At 38.9% G+C, this 19682-nt stretch overlaps 1 protein-coding gene across 2 annotated transcripts in view; it reads left to right on the forward strand.

Annotated features, from left to right (window-relative positions):
* CNTNAP4 (contactin associated protein family member 4) overlaps nt 1-19682 on the forward strand; it is a 305669-nt gene that overhangs the window by 81215 nt on the left and 204772 nt on the right. For both annotated transcript variants that reach the window (XM_074953126.1, XM_074953125.1), the window contains exon 3: nt 9622-9815. In XM_074953126.1, the coding sequence (XP_074809227.1) occupies nt 9622-9815 (194 nt within the window). The remainder of the gene's footprint in view (nt 1-9621; nt 9816-19682) is intronic.

The following is a 19682-nucleotide window of genomic DNA, read 5'->3' on the forward strand; positions in this document are numbered from 1 at the left end:
GCCCTGCTCTGGCAGAATCTCAGCAAACACTTGCCCTCCCTGGGGATAAGGCTTAGCAGGTTAGTAGATGTGAATCAGTTTCATAGTATTGTCTTCACAAACTGTTATAAAATGTCTTAAAACTGTGAGGTATTTGTTTGGCATATCTTACTTTTTTTGTAATCTACTTGTAAAGTGCAGAGTATACTATTAATTGTATCAAACTGTATAACTATGGCATAGTATATTCCCGTATAATGCAAAAGGAGCCATCTAGTGTAGGCAGTCGGTCCATATTGCTTTACAGTGTTATGCTGATAGAAAAGCTGAAAAAAGAATAGTGGCTTTGATAACTCTTTGAATTGTTGCCAACTAGCTGTCCTTTTGATGCATCGTGTCAGCGACAGTGTTATGAAATAGCCCACTGGAATATATTTAAATAATGATTGATTGAGAAAAAATGTCTTCAAAGGCTTCAGAAGATGGAAAGCAAAATGGGACACATCTGAATAACTGTCAACACAGAAGATTGCGAACAAAATAAGGTTAGCTACATTCATGCAACTGACCTCAAGGGGTAGGTGAAAGGTGAATTGGCCCTCTGATTACAAGTATCATTTCCCAGTGCCGTGCTATCATCTTGAGTTAGATTGAAAATGGCTCTGAAACATCTTAACTGAGATTTGACATAGTAAATGATACTTGTTGTACATGTTTATTAGTAACTTTCACTTTTCTTCTAGTAAGACTAATGTTGCCACTTTTTAGAAATTTAAATTCTTGACATGCTGAGCATGAGTCTGACAACCCAAAATGGGAAGTGAAATAAAAATATTTGTTTCTTTTTTCTACTCAGTCTAAAATCAGTGGCTTGACTCTTGGTCATGCTGCATTTGTTTTGCATTGGGTCACAAGTACAAAGCGACCTGAATCATGGTTGATCCCACTTGTACAGTGCAGGAATCCTCTGGTGATGTTGGGCTACTGAACTGACGTCTTTGCCCAGCTTTCTTACTGGCCCTAGGGTAGAGGGTGTATCTGGAGGAAAAGTGCATGGTTGGGGCATCCCTATGGTCTGCATTGTTCAAATGACCTTTGAACTCTTCATTTGTTGTGAGTACTTATGAGGAATCTCTGTAGGCTACAGTGCTTTGGCGGCTTCTGGCTTTTTCCTCTGCCACACAGTGGTTGAGTGTTGCCAGCTATAAAGCAGTACTGGCAAAATATGACTCCTTTAGATCAGCTCCTGAAAGAACAAAAGAGAATGTCCACTCCCTTCTGTTACTAGACGTAGAGCTTTTCTCAACTTCTAGGAAGCCAGGATTCTTCCCAAAATACTTTCCTTCTACTAGTGGGAGCTGCTTGTCAGTTGCTTTCATCTCCAAGCAGCAAGTCTCAATTTGTACATCTCCCAACGATATACCTCTTGTGTATGAAAAGATCTCAACCAATGTTGTGTGCTATCCAATAGTTTTTCTGTGGCAAGGAGGATTTTCACTAAATGCCTGGTGTCATAACCATTTTTCTTTGTTGTCAAGGTATCTTCCTGTGTCTAGATGATTGGTCAAACAGAGCACATATAGCATGAGATGTGTTGATTCAGCTGTCATGTCAAGCCCATGTGGCTTCTCATACACAAATCAAAATCCATTTTCAACAGAGCACAAATGATATTTCTTAGAGCCCTGATGAACTCCACAGCTGTGAATCTTTCTTGCCAGAGGAGAAGTTCCATGTTGGTTCCTTATTCACATTGAGGGAGGTTTGGCTCCATACTTCTCAGGAAGCCTCTTTAAGTTATTACCTACACCGGACCAAACTTATCTGCAATTTCCCCAGACTTTTTGTAGAATATAAGTATTAAAACAGGGTCAGTCCATCTCTGTTCAAAGGCTCTCCAAATGGAGTGTAAATGTAACTATTATAACTGGGGTTCAGGCACCTGGAGATATCTGTTCACATTCATGTAGGTCAAAGGCATGCTTTCTGTGAGGTTGCACTCCATATGCTTTATGAATGTGAATATGATGTAACTGGAATATGCTTCATGCAAAAGGTCTCTTGTAAGGCATCATTACAAAGGTAAAAACCTACTGAATATGTTCATCCTATTTGTATGAATGTATCATACTTGTAACTGAAACTAGAACTATTACTCTGAGGTCCTATTGTAATTATGCAAAGTGTGGGCCATTAATGGTGGCTTGGAATCTTGATGGCTCCCATTAACTAGGACAATTGGTTATAAATGGCTCTGTTTACTTGTACACATGTGCCTTCCTGTACTCATGTCTCCCAGCTACTAGGTAATGAGGATTTGTTTGATGCAAGTCTGTTTAATTACAGAGAATGCACATACGGTCCTATTTCCCTGAATGTGGGACAAATAAAACAGGATATAGTTTCTTTGGTCACAGCTCCAATCCTCTTTGAGCCATCAAAAGCACAGCACTCTCTCTAGGCTTGCTTCTCATGGCCACACTATGAGTGCTTCTCTGGGGGCATTTGGAGCTTCTTTGCTCCTTCTCTGTCTGGTTCTATAGTGGTTATAGCCCCTCTTCTACACACACATACTGACACACAGCTACAATCAAAATCAATCTCCCACCCCATGTTACATTCAGCCCATAGTGAAACCCCTCTACCTACATAATTCTAAATCTTGAACTAATCAAAGGTGTATTTAATTTCGCATGAATGGAAGGCAGTTGTTATGCCCACCAACTCCAATGAGTTTTCTCCCAACCCCCAACATAACTATAGGATAAGACTGCAGAGGCAAAAACATTAAGGTCATTCAAATGGCGATTAGATATAGACCTTAGATACAGTTTTTAAAAAGCTCAGTGTCACCGTTCAGTGTCCATTTGCTATTTTTGGAATTGCTGCAGTTTCCTGTTGATCTTATTATGTCTCATATCTTTAAACAGAGTTAATATCTGCTCAATAAAATAATTTTTGAGTCCTAAAAGTGATCTACTATCTTAGTGCAAGCATACAGGCTCCTGCTGTTCGGTAGACAACTCTATAAAAACCTTGCTTAGTTAGTTTGCTTACAAGTATGGTTGCAGTTGTATGAACATTTAATTTATTTAAAGTATGATTCTGTTATTTAGCCTGAGGAAAAGCAAAACAAGGTATTTACTTCTCCGTATGTTTTGGCATTGTTTTATCTCCACTGACATTGCTAGCTACTTAATTTCATTTAACTCATGAAATTAACTTTTCTAAGCACATTAAATCACAATTACCAGTAGGTTTTATCAAGAAAATTTGTTGTAGCATGTGGAGCCAAATTCATCCCTGGTTTAACTATTGAATTCAGTGTAAAATCAACTTCCATGGATTTCTCCATATGGGAAATATGCTGCTTTGTTAACCAGAGAAAAGACACTATATACTATGTGACCACATTAAGCGGTGACATAAAAGATGATGTAAGTTATGCACTGATAAACTGGTGTGAGCAAGGATACATTGCAGTCAGCTGCTGTAAATTGGTTTAATTTACACACCAAGGCAGCAAAAGGAAGTAGTATAGCAGTATAAAAAATAATGGGGTAGCACACCTGAAATAAACTTTAATCGGTGCTCCAGTTTCTGTTCTGTACTTTCAAAAGCTTTTCACATGAAGCAGCAGGAGTAGGGCAGCCTGACAAGCTGTGAGGCCAGGTGAGAAAGCTCTATCATCATTTCATACTTTCTCTGCTGGGAATGTAAAGTTTTAAACACAGTGAATATGATTGTTTTACTAATTCCCTGGGCAGCTCCACTCTCAAGACCTTCAGCTACTGTCATCTGCTCTAAATCCTAAAGAGCACCTTCTGCCTCCAACTGCCTGGCTCTTCTTCTCAGCCCCTTCCAGGTTTCTTCTGTTCACTTAAGTTGTTCATACTTATGTTGTTCTATTTATAATGTTTTAAACATATAATTGTTATACTTTCTGAAATTATACATATAAAAGATATGCATCTAAAATGTATGTGTTCAGAAGTCAAAACCTGCATAGGGTAGTGGTGGGGGCTGCAGTGAACTAGAAGATGGGAAGGCAGGGGCTAAGGGGGCTGCTGGCAGGATAGTTGAGTAGCTTACATTCCCCATGCTATAGGAGATGCACAGAGGGAGAGCTCTTCTCCTGCATGCTTTAAAAAGAGCAACTCCCCTCCTGTGAACTTCCCCAGGGTCTAGTGACAAGCTGCAGGCATGGCCCTTGTTTATGGCTCAGCAACTGAAATGGGTGCTCAAATAACTGATTGAGCTGTAAGTTGGTTCTTTTGATGATGAAGACAACTTTCTGTCTGATCCTTTAATGTGGCTTACCCTGCAAAATTACATTGCACAATACATTCTCTGTTTAAAAAATAATGCAAAATGTATTGCATGCCATGAAGTTCAACGTAAAACACATTTTTACATCAAATTAACTTTACAAATAATATTAGATGACAAACATTGCAGAAATTGACAGAAATGGTAATGAATGAGAGTTCATGATTCAATGTCTGCATATTAATAACTGTTGAAAATGGTCCATTTCTTAGATTTTATAATTGTGCAAATGAGTCTCAATATTTAACTGTCACATTTCAGAAATTTGTTTGCTGGGGGTATTCTAAAAAGAATTAGGCTTATCTAAAAATGTTCAAAAAGTAGTCATTTTAAAATGTTTATATCCTATATCTTAGTTAGCAGGTTTATATGTAAGTGTTGCATGGGTGTTTGGAACTCAGTAAGTACCAACAGCTGGCTGATGGGAACTGTGTGGTGTTTGACCACATTGTAGACCCTGGCAGACTGATGGGCAGAAGAGTACAAAGCAGGGGACACTCCATTAGCCTGTCAAGTGGCTCCAAAAGACAAAGTGCTGCTAAAGCAAAATGGTAAAACACAGATTTATAAAGGAAAGGGTTTGGGGCGTAAGAGGTGGAAGGAACGGTAGCTTTTCACATTGGGCTAAAATTGCAAATTTAATGAGAATCCCAGCTTTCAGCACACAATAAATATTATAGGGATTTTTCATAGTTGTAATTAATACTACAAGTAGGTACCCATTCAGGATTATTTTTATTAGATATTTGCACCACTTCTGTCAGACATGTTACCCATAAAGAGTACTTGTGTTATGTTTGCTTTTGAAACCTCACTGTAGATCCCTCAGGCACGCTCTGTGCAGATAATCCCAACGGAGACAATTGCAGCAAGGGACAATGGGTAATAAAGAAGATTGTATTAGACATCTCTTCTGACAAAGTGTTCAGGAGGTGATCGGAGACAACAGCAACCTGCCTAGGGCTTCTAATTCAGAACAACGCATACCAGTGCTCTGCATTTTCCAGGGGAGTTTGTTCATGAGCGGGGGGAAAATGCCTCCCTCCCATCCCCCACTCAAAGGAAGGCTGTGGGAAATACAACAAAAGATAAATGATTGAAACAAATATATGTCTTATATAAATATGAGAAACAAAAAAGCTATGTTAGATGAACATTTATTAAAGTTGCAAATTCAACAACTCAAAAATTAGAAAATGCCCGAATTGAGGTTGCTGGGCCAGGCACATAACAAAGATTACTGCACAAATTAGTGAAATTTAAATGTTCCTTTATTGGAGTTACGGAGTTCCATGTTCATATTGATATTCTTAACCTCTATTCCCTAACTTTTTGGCTCCTTATTTGCCTCCCTATTTACCAAGCACTAAGGAACACACATTCAAAGACTTTGCTTCAGGCCAAGGTACTGGAGCTATTAATCCTTTACATTACAGTGTAAATGCCACCACGCTGTTCCACTAAATACACCTTATTCCTGTCCTAAGGAGATCATTACAGTCCTTGATCTGTCTCTTGAGATTGCCAATGTGCGTGCCAATAAGTGTTAATTTTACTGTGGTTTTTTTAATGAAGCAGAACATAGGAAATTTGTAGGTGTGGAACAAAGGGGGTTATAGCTGCTCAGAAAGCAATAGTGGTTGGTGTGGGGTCAGGATGCCCATGGAGTAACATGGGAGACATTGAGCCAATGGGTTTAGAGGCATGCATGCACTGGTTAAGGTCATAGCTCTAAATTCAACACTGTCCACCTCATAGGAAACCCTACAACTTTAATTACATAGAGTTTTTTACCTGTTATTTGGTGTTTTTCCTAAAGGACATGATTTAACCCCAAATTCAGTTACTGCTGATGTGCCCAGATTCAAACTAGAGACTCACAGATGATTGACTGTTTACCATAATTTACATTTGTAATCCTATGTGGCCAGTGCTTCAAGAATCCTGGAAACATGAATTAGTCTTCACATGAGCTAAATGAAGGAAGACCCTGATTTGCTTGATGTAATTTTAGAGGTACAGTGAGTTTGATCTACAGAACCTGTGGCCAGCAACTTGAAATACCAGTAGAATAGATTATTATAAAAAAATAACAAAGTGTTACAGCCCAGGAAATTTCAAATAAATACTGAACAAACCTCCAAACATTTATTTTCAAACAAAACAGACATTTCTCTCAACTCAGTGGCTTTTTTGTTGTAAACTGTGGTGGATGTGAGAGGCACTTGGCCTTAGTTGACTTAGTAAAGAGCTGTTTTTTTATGTAATGAAATATTTTTGATCGTCAATTAATAACAAAACAACTCATTCATAATAATTAATGATTGTTATAAAACCTATCTCTGTGATTTCACCAAGAGTGCTTTGAGTTTCTGGAAAGCTTACATGCAATGCAGAGGTTGACTTTTTTTTTTTTAATCTTATTGGAACAATGAGACAAAACTTATGCAATTGCATTTGTTCTTTTAAACTATTGTACAGACCCTTTTTTACAATTCCATTTTCATGGACAATATATGTATCTTATGCAAATGATCCCTTCTTTGCTTGCTGATCACTTTACTGGACATTGTATAATGTTTCCCTTTGATGTAATTGAGAGGTATCTGCTTAAGGGAAAATTTGATAAATGACAGAACTATAGAATTACTCCTGTAAAAACTGTGTTTGTACTATGGATACTTCTGCAGATGTGATCATGATCATTTCTCTTTAGTAGTCCTGACATTTAAAAAATGAATTCTCTACTTATTTGAACAAGCATGCTACTGATAGTCACTGTAGTCATCTTTACGTGATTCCACTATATAAATGCATCACTTCTTGTGATTAACAGGGAGATTCAAGGCCAGTTTCTCTATGCAGTTATAGTCCCTTTGTGCAACTCAGGTACTACAAAGGGGTCATATCTGGCCACAAAAGACCAGTAGAGAATTCCTCTGTCAGAGGGGTTTTCCTGCTGGAACAGGTGTGCCACAGTTATGTGCTGTGCCTGTGCCCCATCCCCTGCAATGATGGGCATGTCGAAGGACATAGGGTGGGGTGAGGACAGAGTGTGGTGAAGCTCTGCTATACTTATTCTCCTCCGGTGTAAGGTATATTAAGGACTCTATACCACTAGCACAACTTGGAGAAGCCAAGCAGCAGCTCTAAACTGTGTTAGGTCTGTGGCTAGTCCTGAAAATTAGGGAGAAGTAACCATCCCCCCTGCTGCCTTCTCCCAGTGTCTGTGAGAAGTAGCTCTCTGGCACAGAAGAGAATCTAGCATTTGGTGTTCCAACAGTTCATGCTTCCATCTATGTGGCATGGTGTGGTGACTCAATATTAGCATAGTGGAAGCATACCGTCATGTGGCTGCTGAATTTTTCTTACCCCACTTCTCAAGCTGTTTGCTGATAATTGAGTACATTTTTAAATGAAAAAAGATGTCACCTAATTGTAAGATAATACAGAAGTGATGGAGAAATTGAGAAGAAAAAACATAAATAAATAAAAACAGAGAAACCAGCCAGTCTATAAATGCTGAATTGTAATCATATTCAAAGCACAGTACTATAGTGACATATTTAGGCCCTGATTGTGCCACCTGTGCTCTTATTTATACTTCTAAATCCTAATTAAGGTGCCTAGACAGAAGCATCTGTTTAATAGACTAATATTAGGCAACTAGGTTTTTAAATTTTACCATAAGGGGTTTAAACCAGGGAAGCTGTTATGTTGAAGTAGTACATAAATGCATTGTAAACGGGGGGTTATAGCATTATGGATGTGCCCTCCATGATCGGCCAGAGCAGAGCTCTCTTCCTGCAGAGCATATACACCAAGCTGATTTAAATGTTCAAGGCTCATTCAAAAAAACAAGGAAAATTGTAAAATAAAAGTAATTTAAAAAGAGTTAATGTTGAGATTGTGAGTCACAATCCTGCAAACTCTAAAACCCAATAATGCACTTTTATTACAAAACATTGTGCACATTAAACTCCCCATAAATGTTAAAATGTATGGAAATGAACTGATATATTATTATTCTCAACTGTTATATTGGCTGCTGCTGCATATGGTAGAAATTGCTGCTATGTAGTGTGTTGCTTAAACATTTGTCAAGGATGTCTAGCGTCTGGGGAAAGTGGCTCTTTTTATCTGACTGTATTAAATAAAATAAAATATAAGCCTTCCTCATTCACTGTCACTGCACCCCAGTAATTTTGCCCACCACTTCATAACTTTGTATGCTAATATGTGGAAAAAATAAAAATAGTGGTCCTGATAAATTCATAGGCGATTATAAAGTCCCATTTCCTATTTTATGAGATTAATTTACTAATAATTTGTTTTTTGCACTTTGTGTTTAGGGTGGGGTGGGCTGTGTAAATCAGTTGGGGTGATCGTGAAGAAACTGATAACAGAGAACAGGTTGGGTCCAACTGTCATTTCCACACCTTTTTCTGTTTGGGTCCTTTTAAAAAGATGTAGAAAATTGGTGCTGAAAGTATAATATTGATTTTGATTATTAGTATATTTCAGTGAAACACACTTATAAACTTAACTCTTTTTTTATCAAATGTTCTGTTTAGGAATTATTACTACTGCTATTTATATAGTGTCCAAAGTGTGCTAGTTACTTGATAGAGTACAAGATGTAGGCCCTGATCCTGCAACACTTATGTATATACTTAACTTTTCTCCTGTCAGTAGCCCTATTGATTAAGCATGTGCATAAGTGTTTGCAGGATCAGGACCTTAGTTTGTATTCCTGAATCTGCTGTTGTCTGATTGGTGGCTTTGGAAAATCATATAAAGTCCCTCCATACGCTTACCTCACTTCACCCAACATAAAAATAGACATATAAATATTTACTTTGTGGGAACATTATTGTGATTTGCATTTATGGTTTGTAAATTATGGTTTTTCAAAATTAATTATGGTTTGTCAAAATGTTTTGAGACCTCGGCATGAAGACATTGTCTAAGTGAAGAATATTATTATAATTAACAAACATAGACCGTACACTGAAACGTCCGTTGCAAAAGAGGGATACAGGATGACGGGGAAAAAAAAAAGTAGTAAAGCAAAATCACAATGTATCTTAGTATTTTTTGCTCAGATTCCTCCATTCAAACTGTTTCAGGGAATCGTTTGTTTTTTTTTTTTCTAATGGCACTCACAGGTAATAGTGAATATATCATTTCTAGGTCATCTGTGGTGTGAATTTAATTAGTATTTTTTATACTTCTATTATGAATTAATAATGTATCTTTCTACAACTTTTATTCTATTCTTTTTTTCTTTTGTTTCCCCCTTTACTCTCAAAGGAGCTGGTGGTTGGTCTCCTCTTGTGTCCAACAAATATCAGTGGCTCCAGATTGATCTTGGTGAGAGAACTGAGATCACTGCAGTTGCTACCCAAGGTGGATATGGGAGTTCGGACTGGGTAACGAGCTATCTCCTGATGTTCAGTGACAGTGGAAGGAACTGGAAACAGTATCATCAAGAAGAAATCATTTGGGTATGTTTCTTTAATGATAGGTACTGAGTTTCAGTGGATAAGTTGGAGCATGTGCAGTGTATGCTGCTGCAAGCCTACTAGCTCAAGCAGGGCAATGGAATTTAAAGAATTACTTTGAAAGGGCTATCCAAATAAATAGCTAAAGATAAATCTTAATTTTACTTTCTACAAGGTAATTTTTTTTAGATTATTCCATTAAAAAGTCTAGAGGGTGTGATCTGAGGAATAAAAAGGTAATGCACAATCTTTTTTGTGTTGCTATGTACAGTGGAGTGGTGATTTTCCTTCACTGTCACTTTTATTGTATTAAAGTGGTTAAAAATATTTTACTGTTCTTATTTCTTTGGATCATATGGTCTAAGATTTAAAAAAAAAACCCTAAAATAAATGGAAACCATTACTTTAAAAACAAAACAGTGCAAGCACAAAAACCTTTGGTGGTAATATCTATTGAATTTGGTTTCTGATGTTTTGAGCCCCAACCCCCTAGAAAACCATCCTAAAAGATGCTCAGCCTCTCCACTCCCAGCAACCTCAATGATAGTGGACGATGCTTAGCGCCTCAGAGGTGATGTCTGGAATCCATGTTACACGTGCATTTTTGCAATACTCGACAAAGGGGGGGAACTTTTCTTGATCCTCAGTGGTTATTAATTTGTGCAATGAAGCAAGAATATTGATACTCCTTGTACTGCAATTGTATCCTGCCTTGTTTGATTCATTTTTCAATTTCCTAAGCTTTCACTTCAATAATTTCTTGCTGCAGTGAGTGTCAAAGGTTAATTAAACATTGTGTTAAAATGTATTTCATTTTATACATTTTAATTTTTGTTGACTTTTTGATTTTAAGTGCTCTTTTCATTCTATTATTGCCAAGGCCTTGTGTATGGTATAATGTGATTATGCAGTGGCATAAGTTGTTGCATAATTATCTTCTTTTTGAATTTGTTACATACTTGGGCTCCAGCATGTGTTTTCATAAAAAGAAAACAAATATCTGTTCTAGTCTATATGTTCACAAGGGGGGAATCTAAATGGTAAATGAGCACAAACTGCTACAGTATTGTCTTCTGGAGTTTGTGGACAGACTGAAACAATGCATCTGAGAGGTGTAAACTGCCTGAACACTACACTGAGGTGTTGATTCTGAAACCTGACAGGGCTACTTTAAATGTCAGTGATGGTAGCTATTTTATTGGTGATCGTTATAGCTGAAACATCAAACTTTCCCATGGTCGTTAAGTGTAGTTGCAGATATTGGAACTGGGTCACCATGAAGGAAGCTAATTGTTATGGTTGCTGTGGTAGAGAAGGAAGACATCAATTCCCATTCCTCAAACTTAGTCACAGGGGACGCTGTACTGATTGTAATGTGCTGGACCAGAGGTTGGAGGCAGGGGGTGTGGGAGTAGTGATGCAGAACTCAGGGATACTGTTCTTTTTTTAATACCCTTCTTTCTTTATATGCTTTATTTCTAGCCGGACTTTTACTTTTACTTTTCTCCAAACTAAGTAACATAATTTTGGTCTTTATATGGACGCTTTCATGCCTTGAATTATTGTATAGTCCTTCTCTTGACATTTTAGAGTTCTGTTATGACTTTTCTCAGATGAAGGGACCAACCTTAAATGCAGGATTCAAGTTAAGCTCATCCCATCAATTGATAATTTCATTATATTTTCTGTATTATTTTCTGTCCTCTTAAAACAATTGATCCCCTTCTAAAATCATTGGAATGTCTCATCTGAGAAAGGAGAACAGGTTGCGTGATTCCTTATTTCCTTTTGGACTTCCACCGTGCATTGGGCAAACAGCTTCATTGAGATTTTCATGGTGATTCCTAGAGTTTTTGCTTTGTTTCCCCGCCCCCCCACTTCCCCTGAGAGTTTATAAGTAAATCAGAACTCATCAGTGTGTGCAAACAGTTTGAAGTACATTGTCCCTTCTAATATGTGTTACCCTGCATTGTACCTATTACAGCTCCCATCAAGTTGCCCAGTTGTCCTATGTTTGTTGAGTCTTTCTGGGATTTGTGAAAATTCTTTCTAACCTTGAATAACAAATATGTTTATTCCTTCAGTAGAATTTAATGTCTCACTATTTGGTTCCTTTTAAGGGTTATTTATTAATATTGAATAGCCTCGGTTACCCCACTATTGAGTCTAAATTGAGCTGTAAAGCAACTGATATTGGGGCTGGGGTGGAGGCTCGCCATCCTGGTGACAAGTCCCAGAGCTGTTGTGCCTTAGAAATGCACAATACTTGCAGGGGAGTGCGAAGTGCATACGGCCTTGACAACACCCTTTGAAAGGGTGCAGCATTGTCTTCTCCAGTGAAGGGCCTGATCTGCTGAGGAAAGATAGGTCTGTGACTCCTCCCCCCATCTCCATCCATTTTGAGCAGACTATTACTGCTGAGGAGCTATGCAAGTGGAGTTGTGGTTGTTGAGCACAAGAACTAGGATTGTGCTCTCAGCACTACTGCTGACTTGCTTGTGGGTATATGTCCCCTTTGTCCATCCATACAGGGCTAGGGACAGTCTGGCCCTTGATCTCTTCCTACTCTGTCAGCTGACTGCTTAAACATATTCCCAACTTGCTATCTCTTGATCCATGAAAAAACCTTATCTGTCATTTTTGCATACTGTTTACCCTTAAAGATTCTTTAATAAAAGCTTTTTGGAAAGACTGGAGAGTATAGCTAACAGTTCTGTTCTCTTATGTTTTATTAACTCTTTCAAGGCATTCTGATAGGTCAGTCACAATTTCCCTTTTCATAACCTGGGCAGATTTTCTCTGTTGTACTCCTTTATTTGCTCAACAATTTTTCTTCGTACCGAAATAAGACTTGCCTATCTCTCTGTAATGCCTAGGATCAATCTTATCTTTTTCTGAAACTTGGTACAATTCTAACCAGCCTTCAATTCTCTAATGAAGCAGCTCTTATTAATAATAAAATACATATTTTGATAAGTCTTTGACCTTTTATAAAGGGTTCATTTAATCTTTGGAAGAGATGAATTCTGTTTAAATTAATTTTAGATGTTCCTTTTTATTATTTTACACAGTTAATGCATTTGAACAGTGGAAACTATGTCTTTTAAAACACATTTCAACCTGCTTGCATCTTCCTGTTTTTTAGGATATAATTACAGACACAATGACAGGTTTCAGAGTAACAGCCGTGTTAGTCTGTATTCGCAAAAAGAAAAGGAGTACTTGTGGCACCTTAGAGACTAACCAATTTATTTGAGCATAAGCTTTCGTGAGCTACAGCTCACTTCATCGGATGCATACTGTGGAAAGTATAGAAGATCTTTTTATACACACAAAGCATGAAAAAATGGGTGTTTACCACTACAAAAGGTTTTCTCTCCCCCCCATCCCACTCTCCTGCTGGTAACAGCTTATCTAAAGTAATCACTCTCCTTACAATGTGTACGATAATCAAGGTGGGCCATTTCCAGCACAAATCCAGGGTTTAACAAGAACGTCGGGAGGGGGGGGGTATTGTAGTTGTAAGAATGCTTGATAGAGATCTTGTAGGTGTTTGTCTCTGTCTGAGGGGTTGGAGCAAATGCAGTTGTATCGCAGAGCTTGGCTGTAGACAATGGATCATGTGGTATGGTCAGGGTGAAAGCTGGAGGCATGTAGGTAGGAATAGCGATCAGTAGGTTTCCGGTATATTTCCTACCTACATGCCTCCAGCTTTCACCCTGACCACACCACACGATCCATTGTCTACAGCCAAGCTCTGTGATACAAAGACCTACAAGATCTCTATCAAGCATTCTTACAACTACAGTACCCACCTGCGGAAGTGAAGAAACAGATTGATAGAGCCAGAAGTCACCTGCTACAGGACAGGCCTAACAAAGAAAATAACAGAATGCCACTAGCCGTCACCTTCAGCCCCCAACTAAAACCCCTCCAATGCATTATTAAGGATCTACAACCTATCCTGAAGGATGACCCAACACTCTCACAAATCTTGGGAGACAGGCCAGTCCTTGCCTACAGACAGCCCCCCAACCTGAAGCAAATACTCACCATCAACCACATACCACACAACAGAACCACTAACCCAGGAACCTATCCTTGCAACAAAGCCCGTTGCCAACTGTGCCCACATATCTATTCAGGGGACACCATCACAGGGCCTAATAACATCAGCCACACTATCAGAGGCTCGTTCACCTGCACATCCACCAATGTGATATATGCCATCATGTGCCAGCAATGCCCCTCTGCCATGTACATTGGTCAAACTGAACAGTCTCTACGTAAAAGAATAAATGGACACACATCAGATGTCAAGAATTATAACATTCATAAACGAGTCAGAGAACACTTCAATCTCTCTGGTCATGCGATTACAGACATGAAAGTTGCGATATTACAACAAAAAAACTTCAAAACCAGACTCCAGCGAGAGACTGTTGAATTGGAATTCATTTGCAAATTGGATACAATTAACTTAGGCTTGAATAGAGACTGGGAGTGGCTAAGTCATTATGCAAGGTAACCTATTTCCCCTTGTTTTTTCCTACCCTCCCCCCCTCCTCAGACGTTCTTGTTAAACCCTGGATTTGTGCTGGAAATGGCCCACCTTGATTATCATACACATTGTAAGGAGAGTGATCACTTTAGATAAGCTATTACCAGCAGGAGAGTCGGGTGGGGGGAGAGAAAACCTTTTGTAGTGGTAAACACCCATTTTTTCATGCTTTGTGTATATAAAAAGATCTTCTATACTTTCCACAGTATGCACCCGATGAAGTGAGCTGTAGCTCACGAAAGCTTATGCTCAAATAAATTGGTTAGTCTCTAAGGTGCCACAAGTACTCCTTTTCTTTTTACAGACACAATGGAGCCTATTTTCTCTGTATAGTTATCTGTGTTGCAAATCTGAGTACATGCGTATTTAAGTTTTAGCTTTATGCCCTAGAAGGGTAAACATCTTTTCTATCGTATTCTTTCAAACAACTACAACAGATGCGGGGGAAGAAAGACATCGTACACAAGTGACATGGCCCGCAGAAGGATGCATCACTATGCCATGAAGTCGATTTGGAGAGGAAAAAATTGTAATTATTTTCCAATTACAGCTAGCCTGTTTCCTTTTCTGATATACGATGTAAAAAATGTCTACAATTCCAAAATTCATTGTTTTTCAAGGACATGACACTTCATCCATTACTACATGATCGAGGTGCTGTTAATATTTATTAAACTATCTTCTCAAATGTAAGCCTAAAGCAGAGAAGTGACAGCAGAAATTACCGATGTTCAGCATTCAGATTGTTACACATAGTGAAATCACAAATAGCAAGCTCTGTCTTGAAAATGCAGTGGAAGGCACAGTTTGAAAATGCCTCTTAAAACAATGTAAATATATTTTTTTCAGATAAATTCGGGGGCTATTTTCCTTTATTCTTTTTCGTGGCTGATGTTATAACTGGAAGTGTCACTGCCCTGGCTTCTGACCCTCACTCCAGCCTCCTGACAGCCTAATTCCAGGGACCCCTCCCCAAGGCGGGGGGAGAGGAGTTCCATGGCCTCCACTGCCAGCCTCCAGCTGGAATAACTTTTCAGTAGATTTCCTGTCAGGCTGGTGGTGGGGACTATGTATGTGGCATAGATATTTCTCCAGCCCCAGCCACCGTTGTGTCACCTTATGCACAGATTTCCAGCCTTTGTGGGTCCAGTACACAGCATGGAGAGTCTTCAGAAAAGGCAGCTTTCCCATTCCCATCTTTTGCAAAGGGGGAGTTCCCCTTCATGTGGCTCAGCAGGACAGCCTGCCATTGTGAATTTTTAATATATCTCTTTTCTGAAGTATCTACATTTGCAATGGCTTGCACATCAGGTGTTTGGGTGATATTTTGCCTTGTTTTTCGAGATACCAGAAACAGTCTGATTCAAATGAACTTTGCATAATTTATTTATGCATAATAATTAAAGTGCAACCAACCTCAGTGTCTCCATAGCATTCTCAAGAAGAAAACATATTCAGGCTGTCAGTTTGTATGTCTCATGCATAACATATAAAATGTACCTGTCTTAGCAGTAATCTTTGTAATTTATCTTTCAGTAAGTTTAGAGAGTATGTTTAAAATGCAACAAAATGAACCCTTATGGTTTAAAACATCTGCATTTTTAATGTTTAAAAACCCCCAGCATGAAAGGCAAGAAAATATACTTAATATGATCTAAGTTAGCATATAAATTGCTAAGCTCAATATAGCTTGTTCTAGTGTTTATCATAGCAAGGATATTACTATCTTAAATATAAACAAAACAAAAAATCCCTATAACCTCTTGCACAGACTGTGTTTTAACAAATAACTACAACAAAAAACCCTAAATAGATGCCTTTTGTCACAAATCTAGTATATGTTGCCAGTTGATTTTTTTGCTTTCACTGAGCTCCTGTTTTTAGCTCTTCTTTGACTATGCCTGTCTTCCATAGCAAGAACAGCAGTCGCAACACTGACAGCATCATTTATTCAACACTACTCTCCCCCCTGCAAAAAACAAACACCCTGTAGCAAAGAGACAATTCAACCAACCAATGAAAGAAAGAACAAAACTAAGTTTTTTGTAGTTGAAAAAGTAGATCCAGAGACTCCATTAAGTCCACTAGAGACTTTGTTACTGATACCGATATTATGTGGAAAGGGGTCAGATACTATGGAGTTGAGTGTCAGTTTAAAGCCTAAAGCTACATAAATAGATTAGAAATGCTCCTGTTCCTGCTCCAGTCAGTGGGACTTTTAAAACTGAATTAAGCAACAGCAGGATCAGGCTCTAGATGCTTTAATGTAACCTGAAACATGTATTATGTGGCCACACAAGAGACTGAAAAAAGTGGTCTCTTAAAGGAAGCAGATGGCTGATGGGAACTGAAAGAAAACCTGAAGGTAATAGATTAATAAAGGTTGTATGTAAAGGCTTTTGTCTTCAAAAAAGTCTCCACTGCATTTTATTATTGAGATGAATTTAGAAATAAACTTTTTTTAAAAGTAAAAATAATAATACTAGATGGAGGTTTTGTAATCTTTTTACATTTCCCTTTTATTTTTACGTAGCAGTTTATTGAAATATTGCAGAACATGGCCTCTTTATTTACAAATTGCATAAAAGCAGAGACAAATAAATGATCCCAACATTTTATATATAATAAAAATATAGGCTATTTTCCTTAATATAGCATATGTTCATTCCTTTGCTGATTCAGAGGTGAAGCGGGTATAATCATCTTCTGTTTAAAACTGTCCAAGGTGGGACAAAGCAAGAATATAAAATCCCATCTGAAATACAAACGACCAACATCTGCCAGTGGAGAAGTGTTGGCTAATGAAGTTTGTGCTGTAGTCACATAGCTGTAACATATGCTTAGTCTGTTATTTTACTTGGAATGATGAGAGCAGAGCCAGGTGAATAATTCATTACAAATAATTTATTCAATGAATTTTTGCATCTTTTTCTATTTGTGAATTGTCTGTGAGCAGACTGTGATTTATGCAAGTGAATCCATCATTTAAAAGTATTTTCAGCATAATACTTTTTGCAAAAACTTCTAGCTCTCCATTCATAAACAGTTTGTTGCAAGTATTCAGTATCTGAGCTGATTTGATTGGATATATAGATCACAATGGTATGTTTCCATACCCTGATTAGATGAGTGTTAATGCTCACAATAGCAAGTTTGAAATTCATTATCCACAAATGTTCTGCAATTATGTCTTTGTGATGGGGTGTTCACCCCACACCAGCCTGGAAGGGGTAAATGAGGCTGGGAAGGGGCCAATTACCCAGTAGGCCACAGCTGAGGGGAATAAGGGACCTAAGTATCATAGAATCATAGACTTTAAGGCCAGAAGGGACCATTATGATTGTTTAGTCTGACCTCCTGCACAATGCAGGCCACAGAATCTCACCCACCCATTCCTGTAACAAACCCCTAACCTATGTCTGAGCTATTGAAGTCCTCAAATCGTGGTTTAAAGACTTCAAGGTGCAGAGAATCCTCCAGCAAGTGATCCATGCCCCACACTGGAGAGGAAGGCGAAAACCCCCCAGGGCCTCCGCCAATCTGCCCTGGAGGAAAATTCCTTCCCGACCCCAAATATAGCGATCAGCTAAACCCTGAGCATGTGGGGAAGACTCACCAGCCAGAAACCCAGGAAAGAATTCTCTGTAGTAACTCAGATCCCACCCCATCTAACATCCCATCACAGGCCATTGGGCATATTTACTGCTAATAGTCAAAGATCAATTAATTGCCAAAATCATATTACCTCATCATACAATCTCCTCCATAAACTCATCGAGCTTAATCTTGAAGCCAGATAGGTCCCTTGCCCCCACTGCTCCCCTTGGAAGGCTGTTCCAGAACTTCACTTCTCTGATGGTTAGAAACCTTTGTCTAATTTCAAGTCTGAACTTCCCAATGACCAGTTTATATCTATTTGTTCTTGTGTCCACATTAGTACTGAGCTTAAATAATTCCTCTCCCTCCCTAGTATTTATCCCTCTGATATATTCATAGAGAGCAATCATATCTCCCCTCAGCCTTCTTTTGGTTAGGCTAAACAAGCCAAGCTCTTTGAGTCTCCTTTCATAAGACAGGTTTTCCATTCCTTGGGTCATCCTAGTAGCCCTTCTCTGTACCTGTTCCACTTTTAATTCATCCCTGAATGATGGCAGGACCAACTGAGAAGAAACAGGCAGGACTAGGGTCAAACCAGGAAGCTGGCAACAGACAGGGCCTGGAGAGAAGTAGTCTATAGTCACTCCGTGGGAGGAGGGAGTTTGAGTTCCTACACCCAGACAGGAGGGGGAAGCAAGAAGCTGGAGGAAGGAGTCCAGGGAAAGAGCAACAAGGTGTGAGGGAAAACAGACCACCATTGTCCTGCTATAGGGTCCCTGGACTGGAACCCATAATAGTGGGCAGGCCTGGGTTCCCCTACTAGACACTGGGGAAGTGGTACAGTTAGGGCAGTGCATGAGAAGGCTGACCGAGACTGTTAGTAGAGAAAGACTTTGATACCCTGGAAGGGGAAGACTAAAGAGACCTGGCCGGAGGGTCAAGACATGAAGAAAGAGTACCTTGAGTTGCAGGGAGCAGGAGAGAGATGGCAGGGCATGCAGTGAGCAATGAAAGGGGGTGTCAGAACTGACTGGAGCAAATTCCCAGCCATGGCAAAAAGGAGCACCCCCCCTTCTCCCCGAGGTAAGCAGAGCACCCTGTGACAATCTTGAATACTTTGGTGAATATTTCAGTCAGTAATCTTGTTGGTGGAAAGGGAACAAAAAAAGTACACAAATTATTTTTAAAACCTGGACGAATATAAGTGGGAAGTTTCTTTTGTAGCTTTCACTTTGTTCCAGAGGAAAATAACTTGATGCATATTTATACCTATTAAATCTCCTTGGTTGGCCAAGAAACTCCTGATTTCGGGTGTCTACTCTTTAGCTCCTTGAGCAGCTGATTCATTTCCCTAATTGGGTGGTAGTAGGAGGGAAGGTGATATAGGGCACATCTCTTTGGTTATGGGGTAAAATTTATTAAGGTACCTAAGAGATTTAGGAGTGCAAGCCCCATTGACTTTAATGTGACTTAAATAACTTGAGCACTCTTGAAAATTTTATGCAGCATCCACTCCAGAGACCTCACTGTAGTAGGACTCTAACTTTAGAGACATTGTCTTGAGCATAGTCCCATTCTGCCCATGACCAGAAGGAAATGGTTACATTGATGTGGCCCATGTGGTATAAGGTATAGCCTTGTCTGTATCTCAGGGGCTGTAGGCAGTCTAGAGAGAGAGAGAGAGGTTTATTTGGGGAAGGGGGGAGATAGTG

The sequence above is a fragment of the Natator depressus genome, chromosome 5 (genome assembly GCF_965152275.1).
Source record: "Natator depressus isolate rNatDep1 chromosome 5, rNatDep2.hap1, whole genome shotgun sequence".
In the NCBI taxonomy this organism is placed as follows: domain Eukaryota; kingdom Metazoa; phylum Chordata; order Testudines; family Cheloniidae; genus Natator; species Natator depressus.